Raw genomic sequence first — 14,807 nt, forward strand, 5'->3', positions numbered from 1 at the left:
ATTTTATGTTTGACCAAAATTACAGAGAGGATTACAGAGATTTATGGCACCGAATAGATATACTATAAAAATATATTTAATAAAGCATCTAATATTACTTATTTGATATAATAAATGTTAGTACTTTGTTATATAAATTTGGTCAAACTTGACATGCTTTGACTTCCAAAAAAGTTGGAATGACTTACAATTAGGAACGGAGGGATTATCTTGTTACTTGTTCTACACCTAGCTAGCTTACGTCAAATATGAACCCATGATTTGATACTGATATCTATATATGCATATGTAATAGATCTTAGCCTTTGTAATTGGGAACAACCAAAACAACGGCATGGATTATTCTTTTTGCACTTATTAATTGGTAATTTCTAGGGTTTTGTAAGAGACGGTGGTGGAAATTCTGAATTTATTATATTTATTAGTAGTATTTGGCATGGACTATTTGGGCTAGTTGGTAATTTCTAGGGTTTTGTAAGCGGCGGTGGTGGAAATTCTGAATTTATTATATTTATTAGTAGTATTTGGCATGGACTATTTGGACTAGTTTAGATCATTAGATCTTCATAAAATGGAACGGTGTACGTTCTTCTCTTTTTCGATTAATGTGGTAATTTTTAGACCTTCTCGACGAACGTGGTGGCTTCTTTTAACACTATTGTATTAAGATAATAGATGTAAACCTAAAATTAAACTCAAAATAAAACAATGAGACAAGTCGCGTCTGATCATCCATCCGCATTTGCTAGTGTAGTCTGTTACACACACCTTTCGAAATCATGTGCACGCCACTCGGCATTAATGAAAATGTGTAAGAGTCGCACTGTCGCGGGAATTTGTTTTGATTCCATTTTTGATCGTGTTGAAAATGTAGTGTGATAAATATATATATGCAGACTATAAGCTACACGGAAGCGCGTGAGGAGTGAGGGGAGGGGCATTGCCTGCCTGAAAACGAGCACAATAGTTCAGAACTGAGCAGTGAAAGAGATCAGATCATAGCAGGGACACCAAGCAGAGGGCGCCGCGGAGAAGAGAGCGAGCAAAGACGACAGGGAAAGCTCGATGGCGATGCCGTTCTTCAACAACGGTATGCCCAATATTCCCCTTAATCCCTCCGCTCCCATGCTCCTGGATATGCTATTTCCTTCGAAAAAGAAGTCCATCCAACAGGCGTTCTTCATCTGCTCTTGCCTGTAGGCGTTCTTGCTTGATGAACTAAGATTCTGAATACGTCCGATCTAACCTTTTTTTATTTTTGTACATAGTTAGATCAACACAGTTCGACGCAGATGTTCACAAAAGAGCAACGCGCATATGAGCATTGAACTAGGCTCTTTGCTTGAATTCCTTGATCCTCGCTTGGGACTATTTTGATGGCATACAGTATATGAAACAGATACTGATATGATACCGATGACAAGCTGACAACATGCACAGTTATTCTCATGTATCTGTTCCCTTTTTCTTTTACTCCAACGTTAACAAGATGTACAGTCCTTTTGCTTATTTCAAGTGTGTCACTCACTCACTTGACCAGATGCTGCTCTGCAATATCTTTCATTTTCCATTCACTTCCAAGTGAAACCTGTATAAGTCTTCATGTTCAGCTTAACTGGGTGCTTGAATGACTACTAGTAAATTTGAGACAATTTCAGAGGGAATGTTAGATTGAGCATGCAAGTAAAACTCTGATGAAGAGTGACATTAACCTTTTACTTTAGTGAATTAGCTTGTGTTTGGACTGAATTTGGCCATACAAACACCACCGATAACCAACATTTTAAATCTTATCTAACATATCGAATATCCTTACTCTGTCCATTTCTCTCAGGGAGCTTCCTAGCTGTCGCCAACCAAGTGCTGTGGATGGCGGCTTGCGTTGGCGGAGTTGCTGCCTGCGCAGTGGGGATAACGTACCCGATGCAGCCGTCAGCGTTCGTGCGGCCGGCAGCGTGCCTCGCCGGCCTGAGCGACTTCGAGTCGCTCTACGTCGCGTGCTTCTCAGCCATGATGTGCTGCACCGTTGAGGCATTAAGCGCCACGGCAGCGCTGTGGATCCTCGGCAACAGGAAGCGAGTGGACAAGCTGCCCAAGTACAGCCGCAGGTGCTGCCGGTGCTTCGTCTTCATCGGCGTCGTCTTCTGCGTCCTCTCCTTCGTCTGCCTGGTCTTTATCGGCGACCACATCGTCGTCATCAGTATATATAAGCAAGCTTGCTTGCCTGGGATGGCCCAAGAAGAGCTTGGTGGTTGCCATGAAATTAGCAGTTGCCCTTGTCGGGCTGGTCTTCTCCCTGGTTGGCTGTTTCATTGCCCTGTACGGCCATTAGTTGCTTGTGTATAGCCTTCTGCGATCGGTGATTAATTGGACTACACACTCCATCGTCTAGCTAGATATTAGTTTTTTTTTAAATGAGCCAGCAGGAGAGCTGCTGCTTTATTAATAAAGAAGAATGCTCGAGGGGCGAAACAAGATAGGAAACTTTACATGCTGTATACTGCGAGCTTAGCTAGCGGTCTGAAAAAAAATAAAAGGGATCATACACCCCTATGTACACTCAACTACGCCTTGCGGCGTCAAGGAACCGCTCCAGGTGCTTAGCACCTGCCACCACCCACGTGATTGTCTCGTCCTTTGCCCGGGCCACTAAGTGAGGGAGGGATTGTTCCTGATGGTGGAAAAGCCGCGTATTGCGCTCTTTTCATACCTCCCACAACACTAAGATGATAAGAGATCTCAAGCCTTTTTTATCAACAACCTGCGTACCCACTAATGAAGTCCACCAGTCATGGTGTCATGTGAAGTCCAGCATTCCGGGTCTATGGCTGGGCACCTAGTCCACGCACTTAGTTGAGTCCAAACATTCCTTGTATAATTGCATTCAGTGAACAAATGCAGCCCCGTCTCTTGAGTTGCTTCACAGAGAGCACAATTTGGATTGCTTGGCCATCCCCGACGCTGCAACCGGTCCGCTGTCCATATTCTGTCCTGGACGGCCAGCCAGCTGAAGAATTTACACTTTGGTGGCGCCCATGGTTTCCATATGATGGCCTCAAAGTTGGTGTTTGTGGATCCGAAGAACTGCGCTCGGTATGCTGAATTCATGGTGTAATGGCCGTCGGCCGTCAAGTTCCACCGAATGGTGTCCGGGACCCTGGTCGGAGTTGTAGGCGGCTTGCCACGTTCCAGAGATTCTGAAGCTCAATGAAGTGTGTGACTGAGAAGCCCTGGTGCTGGAGGTCAATATCTGTGACCCAAGCATTGTCCGTGATGACCTCGCTCAGCGATCTGTTCTTCCTTTTTGAGATGCTGAAGAGGTTGGGCGCCATGTCCCGGGGCCTTTGGCCGTCGATCCATCCACTGTCCCAAAATGATATTTTGTTGCCATCACCAATTGATATAGTGGTGGTTGCCGCGAAGAGCTTGCGGTCAGCTTGCGTGCAGGGGACGTCACAATCACCCCATAATGCGCTCTCATTCATCCATTGTTGCCATAACCAGCGCAGGCGTAGCGCTCTGGAGAATTTGTCAAGGTGTAGCACCCCTGGACCACCCTCTTTCTTGTGTCTGGCAAACCGCGTCCAACTCACCTTACATTTCCTAGCAGTGACATTTCATTGCCAGCCCAAATAAACTGCTTTCTTTTGGCATCAATTATCTTCATGATTTGCTTTGGAACATTTAGAGCTATGAGTAGATACACCGGTTGGGCTGTCAGCACCGATTTGACAAGTGTCAATCGCCCAGCTGCAGTCATGTTTCTTGCATTCCAGCTGCTAAGTTTCCCTATTGCCTTGTCGACCAGAGGCTGGAAGTCTACCGGTTTTAAGCGTGATGTAGATAGTGGCAGGCCTAGGTATTTGGTTGGGAAAGTTCCGAGCTTGGCAGGCATGTTTCGTGTACTTCCGTTAGCGCTATCCCTTGACAGCGAATAGGCAATGCCGTTGACTTTTGAAAGTTTGATCTGAGCCCTGCCGCCTCACCGAACATATTCAGGATGTTCACTGGCGTATCTATCTCCTCCTTTCTTGGCGCAATGAATAGGGCCACATCATTCGCATACATTGATATCCGACATGAAGGCCCACGTCCCCGTAGTTTGGTAAATATACCCATTTTCGTTGCCAAGTGAAGTAGCCTTTGTAACGGGTCAATTGCTATGACGAAGAGAAGCGGTGAGAGGGGGTCGCCTTGGTGTAGCCCCCTCCTGTGCTTTAGTGGTGGATTTGGGACCCCATTTAGTAGGACCCTGGAAGAGGACGTTGACAATATCGCCGCTATCCAGTCCCTCCAGCGTGTCGGGAAACCAAGTCGTTGCATTAATGATAGCAAATAGTCCCACCTAACAGAGTCGAAAGCCTTTGCGATGTCCAGTTTAAGGAAGATGGCTTACACTCTGTTGCAATGGTAGCGTCTCGCCGTATTGCGTACCGACATGAAATTGTCGTGTATACTCCTCTTCTTGATAAATGCGCTCTGGCATGTGGAAACAATGGCGTTCATATGTGGTTGGAGCCTTAGCGCTAGTATTTTGGTGATTATTTTAATGAATGAGTGTATCAAGCTAATTGGCCTGAAGTCCTGGACCGCGTCAGCCTCCTCTTTCTTTGGCAGTAGTATGATGGTTGCCGAATTAATGAGGCCGAGGCTGTTACATCGAAGCGAGTAAAAGGCGTTGACCGCCACCATTACATCTTGCTTGATAACATCCCAGCATGACTTGAGGAAAAGACCCGTGAAACCATCTAGTCCTGGAGCTTTATCAGTTGGCAATTTGTCAATAGCCCTTTTGATTTTGTCTTTGGAGACTGGTGCGTTAAGTGAGGAGAGATCATGGTTGCTGATCCCCAGGGTGTCCCAATTTAAATCTGCCTGTCGTGGTTGTGGCTGTTGCATGGTTCTTGTAAAGAAGTTTTGTATCTCTGTTGCTTTTTCTTCATGTGTACATGCCCAGCCGATGTCCTTCTTTAATTTGTGTATGAAGTTCCTACAACGCCTGGTGTTGACCCACCGATGAAAAAAATCACGTGTTCGTATCACCTAGTTTTATATTTTTCATTCTACTGGCTTGATTCTTTCGTGCTCGTTCAATGGCGGCTAGCCCCATAGCTCTAGTTTTTAGCCGGCTGTGTAGCAGTCGTTCATCGTCGGATATGGGGTGATGTTCTTGAGCTATGTCCAATCTCAAGATGACCTCAAGGGCCATATATAGCTGCATTCTCACGTCAGGTATCAGGCAGTTGGACCATTCCCGTAGTGCGACGGCCGTGTGATGGAGCATATAATAGAGCCGGTCGAAAGGCTCGATGTGTGTTGTCGGAGCGTTCCAAGTTCGTGCGACCGTATCCCTAAAACCTGGTAGCTTAGTCCAGTAGTTTTCAAATCTAAACGACTTCGGTCGTCTCGGGCCGCCTTGATTGGAAATAAGCAGTGGACAGTGGTCGGAGAGCGAGGTTGACAACGCTTGGAGCGTATGGTTATTGAAAGCCTGCTCCCATTGCTCATTTGCGAAAACTCTGTCTAGTCTAACCAGAGTGGCTCTCGTTACTCCATGTGAACTTTCTGTTCTGGAGGCGAATCTCACGGAGGTCACATGCATCCAAGGCCTCTCTAAACATGTTCATGTGATGCCGATTTAGTCTGTTATTGTTTTAGTCGCTCGCTTTGTAAATGAGATTGAAGTAGCCAAGGACTAGCCATTAGGAGTTATTCTGTGGCTTTGTAGATTGCAGCTCGGCGAGAAATTCGGCTTTCCTACTAGCGCTGGTCGGGCCATACACTACCGTTAAGACAAAAGTGTTTAATGATTCTTGCATAGTGACTGTCGCCGTGATGTGGTGTTTTCCTAAGATCACGTTCGACAGCTTGACGTAATTAGCATTCCATAAAAGGAGGATGCCACCTCGTGTGCCAATAATGCCCCCTGCTGGCTTGTAGGAGTAGTTGTCGAGCCTATTCCCTCCCAAGTAAGCCGCTGTGAATTGGTCAATGTCAGCAAGTTTGGTTTCTTGGAGGCACGCGATGTGGCATAAGGTGCCACTAATCATCTCTCGGACTGTGTCTCTCCGTGCTCTTCTGTTTAGCCCCCTCACATTCCAGCATAGGATCTCAATGTTCATTTGCGTCATGATTGAACAGACATACATCACATTCGGTTATGGTGATTGTGGCGTACGTGCGTTTGCAACTCCCTAGTGAGCGCCGCCCGGGCAAGGGTGAGGGGTGAGCGTTGCCTCGTCCCTGTTAGCTCATGCAAGTGTGACTGAAGAAGCCACTGCAGTGTCACAGGCGCATAGGGAAAAAATGCGGGAAATGACTGGAGCAGCACGCACACCAGCGATTGAAGCAACACAGAAGCTAAATGAAGCAACAGCAGTACAGTAGATGAAGCCCAACCATTACGAAGCTGTAGCTTTAGTGTTACAACCCAAGCGAAGACATAGTCTCTAGCGATAAAAGGAGAACTGCAGCAACGGCATGCGCTGCACAAATTAACTGAACTTGCATCTGACATAAGGAAGTAGGAGACACTAGTTGATACAAGGCATGGCTGCTAAGCTGCCGCCTGGAGGGCTTCTACCTGCAGAGCATCGACAGCTTCTTGGATGTCCTGGATTGCTTCTCCGGCCACCATTGCCATGGCTTCATCAAGGGCTTCAGCTTGCACATCTTCCAGGTTAAAAGTCGTCGTAAGCGCCGCAATGACTTCTTGTGGGAGGGGGCCTGGAACATGGCGAGATATTCCTGTAGAGTGGCCTTCACGGGCTGCAGATCGTCGTTCAGTAGACCGAGTTTACAGCATAAGTTGGTTTAATTTGCATATGCAGGCATGTAATGGCAGCGTGATACATATAGGGCAGGATAGCTGATACACCCACCATGTGTATGTAGGAGCACGCTTCTGCTGTGTTGCTTGATGATATCCGAGGAATGCTTTGCTGTTGCCTGAGAAAATCAACCTTCTTGCTTTCAGTTGCTTGATGCTTCAAGCTTCCAGCTGACTCAAGTTGTTCCAAAGCATGCTCTTATGGCACGATTCCTGCTTTAGTGCAATGCTGTGTTTCCAGTTGGAGCTGATGAATATTAAGCTCAATTAAATGCCACGTTGAACTCGATCAGTTTGAACTGCAAGTGATCAACTCCATGTTCATCAGCACTCACTCAGTGGGGAGCGCATGCCTCCTCATGTTGCCACCAGCCCACCACCTCGCGACTCGGCCCATTGATGACAGTGGGCTTCACCTGCATGCTATTGTCCGGCCCACATCGACTATGGTACGCTCAAAAGACAATCATAACAATTCGGATTTCGAATTAAAAGCTCAGATAATTGATGCATGAGGAAGACAATCATAACAATTCGGATTTCGAATTAAAAGCTCAGATAATTGATGCATGAGGATTAGGGTAATAATGGGTCTACAACGTGGAAGCCCATTAGCGTGGGGTAGGGGCTAGAGGCGGATCATTCCACCACACTACAAATCCTGGTTGCTACCTTCTCTCGGCCTAATCCCGAGACCCTGCTAGGTGCGCGGTGCTAGCACACCGGCGCACGAGGTTCCTCTCCAATACGTGTGGACTCCGTGGAGGTGTTGCTGCTGTGCTGATCGGCTACGGCAGCACGATGTTGCTACTGGGACGAGGACAAGGACGAGGACAAGGCGATCTCTATCGACTACTTCCTCTACACCAACGCGCATCTATGTTCAATTGGCTGCTCCAACTCTTTTTCCGCTGCGATGCGCGTCTAGTGGTAACGATCCATGACCCTTACTGGCAAGTTTCATGGGTGAACACACTAGATCTATTTATTATAGCTAGCGTAGCCTATATGTTTTCCTACACCATTGCCCGGGAATCCTACCCTTCTTCGAAAGATGGATCCCCCACCTTCCGCTTTAAGATTCGTGCAAACCATAAAATTTAGTGTGCAGATCTCCCGGCTCTCTCCTCACCCGAGCTCCAAACCTAGCTACTGTTCATGTCACTGCCGCCGGGGTAGAGGGAATGAAGCTGGCTGGTGGGGTGGGAGGTGAGCTGGAGCGGACAGAGGGAGTAAGAATTATTATTTCTTAGTATAGGCATAGAAAGAAGTTCAAAGAAGATAACCGTGACAGCTGCCTCTTAAAAAAATGTCTATGCATACATGTCAGTTAGTAATGTGGACATTTGGTTGTAGTAAAAACCTGCCTTCAATATGATTTATTATTTCCATATACTAAGTGAGAACTGTCCCTATCACCACCGTCAGGAGTGACTCATCCCGTGAGAAATTTCCATAATTTTACGGTAATGTTGATCGCCGAAATTTCAGGAAATGAATGGCCTGCATGGATGACGACAAGTTGGTGTTGACTTCTCAACGAATTTGTCAGCGTGTTCGGCATAGCTGGCTGCAGCTGCTGCTACAGTGCTGGCTGCAGCAGCCGGCCCACAGCTAGTGTCCCAATTAGCAGCAGCTACAGTGCTGTGCTGCTGCAGCTGCAGCCGCAGCTAGCTGAAATAGTAATATATATATATATATATATATATATATATATATATATATATATATATATATATATATATATATATATATATATATATGGGATAGCCTCTCATCTTCATGTGCCTCCCACGAGAATGAGTATTGTTGCTTTATCTTCTGCGTTATTGGTAGCGACTACATTACTGTCAACAAGTGTTCATGCGGTACATGAGGAACCAGATGGCGTTATCAAAACTATAGAGGTGATTTCTTTGCTTTTGCCATTTTTCCAAGGATTATGAAAACACTGTTCAATTTTAAGGAAACATGAGGGGGAGTTCCCCTGCTGATTATATATTATAAAGAAAAGAACAGAACAAGAGTACACGTTCAAATCAAGAAACAAAGAAGGAAAAGAAGAAAAACAAAAAAATTACAATGTCTGCTCTAGCCATGAAGACATGAGTTGTTTCTAGTCTTCTTTTACTCTAAGAATAACCTGAGTAAAAATTGATTTGAAACGAAACAAAGAATCTTGAACTGAAGGAGTGATTCCTTTAAAGATCCAATCATTTGTGGACATCCAAATACTCCAACACACGATGATTATGACTTCCACGAAGAATTGGACTTGCAACTGTATTCTGAAGCTATTTAGAATTTCATATGGTTCATCAGACAAATTGGGGAACAAACCAATGTGGATCCAACATTCCTGTGCAAAAAGGCATTCGAGTAGTAAATGGAACAAAGTTTCCTCTGCACCGTGCTGGCACAGTACACGTTCATAAGAAGGGAGAATCATGTGCTGAGTCTGTCCTTGAGGACAAGCCAGAAGAAAATTTTGTGCTTATTCTGACAGCAAGATTTCCAGAGCTATTTGAAGACCTAATGAACCTGTCGAAGTGACTATAAGCTTTTGATGAAGAATAATATGGGCTTCATTAGTGAGATGTAAATCTTCTAAACTTACAGCTAATAAAATTGCAGCACTTATCTTTTTAATTTTCTCTTCTTCTAAGAAAATTTTGGCAAAGATTTTGCCGTCCTTTCGGGAGAAAAAAATTGAATGCGCAAATGTGCCGAACGCTTTATACTCTTCGATGTATTTTACACTTGAAGATCTCTAGTAATTTATTCCCACTAGTTTCTCCTAACAAATGTTTGGAATATATCTCTCCGCTTTCTCGTTGCAAGAGCGAATGCGGTGATATAATCGACTGCGTTGATGCTTACAAACAGCCAAGCCTCAAGAACAGAATGCTCAGAGATATGAAACTCCAGGTTTTCATTCTCGTCTTAACTAGCTCGATTCCTTTAAATTTTGGTTATGCTACTACATAAGTTGATGGACTTGGTATCTAAGACCAGATATAACATATATAGGAGTAATTTCCTCATGCTTCTGCTATGTATATAGATTAGTTCTCTAACTCTTTGATTATTATTATACACTAATGACTTAATCTTGATCAGCTTGAGCCAACAATGAAGCCTCCCAAAATACTTCACAAGCTTATGGAAACGGGAAGAAATTATAGTTTTCCTAAGCAAACATGGAGAAGAAGTGGCAGCTGCCCGCAAGGAACCATTCCGATTCGAAGGATCCCTACTGGTCCTGGCAATGAGATTGCTAACCGTACTGATCCGCCTTTTTTCTCATATGGCCGTCCTAGTCCTGCCGTCACCAACGAGAAATTTCAAGCAAACGGAAAACTAGAAGTACGTGCACGCATGATCATTACTGGTATTATGTTATTGCCATTTGAAGGATGGAAATATTTCATTCATATGCTTGGCTGCAGATAGCAGCAGCTTACGGTGTATACGGGCCATACCATGGAACCAGCGCTGCAATTCCGATCTGGAAGGTGGAAGTGGAGCCCAATGAGTTCTGCATGAATTACCTTCTCATTGCTAGTCCACACGACAGGAGTTTTACGCCCATCAAAGGCAAGGATCCGCCTGACATCAACAACCAAATAGCTGTTGGAATAGCCGTAAGCACACACCAGCCAAGCTGGACACAAGTCTTTACTTTACTAGCTTCGCATTTGCATTCACATGGATCAATCATTCTTTTGCAGGCATATCCTTCAGTTTTGGGCGATGACAATCCTAGGCTTTACATATATTCCACTGTAAGTACATACTCCTATGCACTTTTTCTGAAAGACTATTGCATATTCATGGGGGTACCCTGTATTCATTCATTCAAGCGCTTGATCAGAAAAGTATAAACTCCAGACCGCTAAAATGAAGTAAATGTATGCATGCAGAACGATGGCGGCGGGAAATCAAACTGCCTGAATCAAGAGTGCGGATTCATTCAGACCAGCAACCAGTTTGCACTAGGGGGAACGTTCCAAAAGGATTCCACGGTCGGTGGCGATCTCTACTTCGTCCACGTCGCGCTGTACAGGGTCACCGGCCCGGCGGTGTGGTGGCTATCCGTCAATAACGTGCCCATCGGCTACTTCGACCCCGGCATGTTCCCGGTGCCCTTCATCGAGAGCTTCCACAACGAGATGGGCGGGCGGGTGCTGGACACCCGGCCGGGAGGCAGGCACACCATGACCCGGATGGGCAGCGGCATGTACGCCTCGGCGGGGCTCGATAACTCCGCCAGCATCGCCTTCTACATGGCTATAAACAATAACGGCGGCGACCAGGTGGACAATCCCATCAACGCCATCGTCACCAACCCCAAGTGCTACGATGTTAAGGTCTTCGGCCGGGATCTCAATCGCCCAGGCTTCGACGTCGCCTACGGCGGCCCCGGAGGATACTGCTGCGATGAATAACAATGCCCCCATGGCCCATACTGCTTGTAGAAATTAGGGTGTTGATTTTTTCTTACGAAATGGATCATGGTGCACCTGGTCCCATAATTTTTGCGGTTGAACCTGATCGCAGGCATGATGCAGCAAGAAAATTTTAGTAAGTTAGAACTAATGGCCGTGATCCTTGTTTTGCTATTGAAGAGGTACTGGTGATTTTGTGAAGTTGGCTTGTTATATCAAAATGTATTCAGCTCAATTTCTTCCTGGATTTGATGATTCTACTAAATAAAAGGGAAAACTGAGCACTGGTGAATCGAGTTCAACAAGGCAAGCTCTTGGAGCTAGAGCTCGTAACGAGCAGCTTAACATTTGTCAGGTCCACGGACGCCGTGGCCCTCCTTAGTATAGACTTCATGTTCCTATCAAGGCTCTGCTTCACTATCTTGTCCACGGTGTCCCGGCACTCCTTCGCCTCTTGGCCGTCGCCGTCGCCACCACTACCGTCGCCGACGTCATCGTCGTCGTGGCACGACGTGCCCTCCATGCGCGGCCCCGAATGCGCCCTGATCCTGCTCTGCCCTTCCTCCTTGAACCACTGCAGGATCTTGGCCGCCCTCTTCTGCGCCAGCGGGCTCCCGAGCAGCGACACCTCCAGGAGCGCCTGCACGACGCCGAGCTGTCGCATCCTCTGCCGCAACGCCCGGCTGCCGTGCGCGAGCACCATGACCAGGTACGTCGCGTGCTCCTGGCACCGCGCGCTCTCGTGCCGCATCATGGCCTCCAGGAGCGCCCTCGGCGCCACCTCGTCCTCCTCCATCGCCTTCTTCCCCGCCGCGCTCGTCGCCGCCAGCTCCCCGAGGATGGACAGCGCCGCCTCGGACGACTTCTTGTCCGGGACGAGCGACAGGAGCGCGTGCACCGCGCCGCTGGAGACCACGTCCCGGACGTGCTCGAGTTTCGTGGAGAGGTTGCGGAGGGCGGCCAGGCACGGCAGCTTCGTGTCGGCCGGGACGTCGTCGGCGCCGAGGGTGGCGACGAGGAACGGGAGGAGCTCAGAGGCAGAGAGGGGAAAGTCGGTGTTGGCCAACGACGAGATGGAGAGGAGGAGGAGCGCAAGCTGCTGGCTTCTTGACAAGTCCTTGTCGTCCATGAGCTGCGGCAGCTTCTTGAGAAGGCCGGCCTTGACAATGTGCACCTTATTTCTGAAACCAGAAGCAGAGCCCATCAGAACTTCAGCAGATAACCAAAATGGCAACAGATGTGCCCAAACATACTTGAGTCGGATTCAGATAACTGCTTTGCCAGTTTTTCAATCACCTACATGCAACCCGGATGGAAAATCTACAGTAACATTTGGACAATCTGAACTTGTGAACTGTTGGATACTTGGATGCAAACAAGCAGCTAAAGGACAACGAAACTCCACTCAATGAGACGCATTTCTTGGAGCAAGCGTTGTTGCTTCATGAAGCATGCGCAAGGGCACTTGCATTTCACTTCGTGGCTTGATGCGTCACGGTCTATTGGATTACACGTCTGTTTTTATGTGCTTCACGGGTGTAATTGACCCTATAGAGAAATCACCAATGTGGCTATCGGTTTCATTCCATTGTCGTCATTGGTGACCGATCCAACAGCATGTTGTACAGGCAACTCAGGAACTGAGTGCAAGTCCACATCAAAACTTGTAAAAACGGGGTACGTCCAAGTTCTAAACGTGGGACGACACATGATGCCTATCTTTTCATCTTTTCTTGGGGCACCATGTATATGCTTGTCACTATATGGGACCCATAACCATATCCACATACCAAATGTGCAATATGTGAAGCAAAAGTAAAGTGCAAATGACTTTCTCGTCTACGTGGTGGAACAAGCAAAATGCAACAAATGGTTAGGTACCTTCAAGTAAGGATGACACTATGATAATAGAAGTTCGGTAGCATCCAAAGTCAAATAGCTCAAGATCGTACGCCTTGGCTTGCCTAATACCACGAACAAAGCTGAAATCTTTGAGTCGGATAAAGTACTGACATTTTGGGTTCCGGTCAATTATTTTGTCAGACAGGAATGGCGTGAGGGGAGTAGCAGAAGTTGGCCCGTGCGCACCTAATGGGTGTGGAAAGCGGGAACGTATGATGGGTGTGCATGGCCTTTTGGAAAGGACTTCAACAAATGTTGCCCAAAGGCCAAAGGTTCAGAACAATTTGAGAGGATTTGTCAAAGCAAGGGTCGTGCAAAAGGACATATTTGTCCAGAGTAACCAGTTTCAGTTTTCAATCCTTTTGATGTGAAGTTGTGCCTGTCAGCATCGTGCTACAGCCCAGACCAGATAGTATGTGCAAATGTAATAACCCAGAGTTTCGGAGGGAATAACAGCGTGATAAACACGAGCAGTTCAGGACTTGAGGCACCAACTACTCCAATTGAACTATAAGCTGGGTCCAAATCCAAGCAAAGCAAAGCAAATGATGTTTGGGCAGAAGAAAAGCAGGACACTCCGGAACTGAAACGATAACACCATCGCTGAAAGACTTGTGAAAAAAAAAATGGCTACTCTTGGCTGAATCCTCCCAAATTTCAAATCTTCATGCAGAGCCATACTATGCTACCGAGTATCGACTGTGTTTTTCGTTTCCAAGAAAATCATACGCACTCTGAAAATGTGAGCCTTAACAGCATAGCTAGAATCAGGTGCTAACAATTTAGTTGTGGTCTTCTTGATCAGAAACTCGACGCTGAATAATGTCAGAGATAGGCGAAATTTTATCTGGCATCACACACGAGCATGAGCAGAATCGAAGAACACCACGCACGCAAACAAGCACCTCGCAACACCCGCGCCCGCCCCCTCACCCCCCCCCCCCCCCCCCCACCCCACCCCACCCCCTCAACTGACCTGTGCGTCCCTCTGGCGAGCTCCAGCAGCGCCCCCGCCGCGGCCAGCCTCGCGCCGTCGCCGCCCCGCGCGTCGGCCAGCATGGCCACGAGCGGCGGCACGACACCGAGCTCGGGCAGGAGCCGCTTCCTCCGGTCGTCCGACCGCGCCAGCGCCGCGACCACCCCCGCGGCCTCCCGCCTCTCCTCCGCCGCGCCGAAGCTGAGCCGCCTCACCGCGGCCCGCATCGACGCCGCCGCCGCGCAGCCACCATCCGCCGCCCCCACCATGCCGATCGATCGACACACGATGCGCGCCTAGCAGTCGTCTAGCTCTCTAGCATAGCATAGCGCGCGCGGTGGAGCCGGTGCATGTGCACGTACGCTGCCGAGGTGGTGGTGTGCGTTTTGGCGCGGCAACGCCGAGGCGGGCGGTTGGGTTGGGGTAGGCCCTCGGGTAGGCTCGGCACGGGCGTTTTGTGGGTAAAGTGGCCTGGATTTCGTGGTTTCGTTCGGTTCCCGGCTGACGTGTGGAGCACTTGGGGTTTGGGGGGTCTTGAAGTGGTTGTGGCAGCACCGGCCGGGAAAGCTGCAAAAGTGGCGACGGCTTTGAGTTGGAGGCGTGAGCCGCCTCGACCGGCCTTCTTGTGACCACGGGCCCCTAGCCGGCCACC

At 47.8% G+C, this 14,807-nt stretch overlaps 1 protein-coding gene across 1 annotated transcript; it reads right to left on the bottom strand.

The window, feature by feature from the left end:
* Positions 1-11,466: 11,466 nt before the first annotated feature.
* LOC117847749 (U-box domain-containing protein 45) lies at positions 11,467-14,768 on the bottom strand. Its single transcript, XM_034729029.2, has 2 exons — positions 14,156-14,768; positions 11,467-12,458 (listed from the first exon to the last, which is right to left on the bottom strand). The coding sequence occupies exons 1-2, from the start codon at positions 14,422-14,424 to the stop codon at positions 11,576-11,578; spliced, it is 1,152 nt and encodes a 383-aa protein (XP_034584920.1). The 5' UTR covers positions 14,425-14,768; the 3' UTR covers positions 11,467-11,575.
* Between the last annotated feature and the right edge of the window lie 39 nt (positions 14,769-14,807).

The sequence above is a fragment of the Setaria viridis genome, chromosome 3 (assembly GCF_005286985.2).
Source record: "Setaria viridis chromosome 3, Setaria_viridis_v4.0, whole genome shotgun sequence".
Taxonomy (NCBI): Eukaryota; Viridiplantae; Streptophyta; class Magnoliopsida; order Poales; family Poaceae; genus Setaria; species Setaria viridis.

Coding starts and splice junctions, on each gene's coding strand:
- LOC117847749 (XM_034729029.2), bottom strand. CDS start 14,424: ATGGTGGGGGCGGCGGATGGTGGCTGCGCGGCGGCGGCGTCGATGCGG. Junction 12,459..14,155: donor CTCGCCAGAGGGACGCACAG/GTCAGTTGAGGG, acceptor TTCTGGTTTCAG/AAATAAGGTGCACATTGTCA.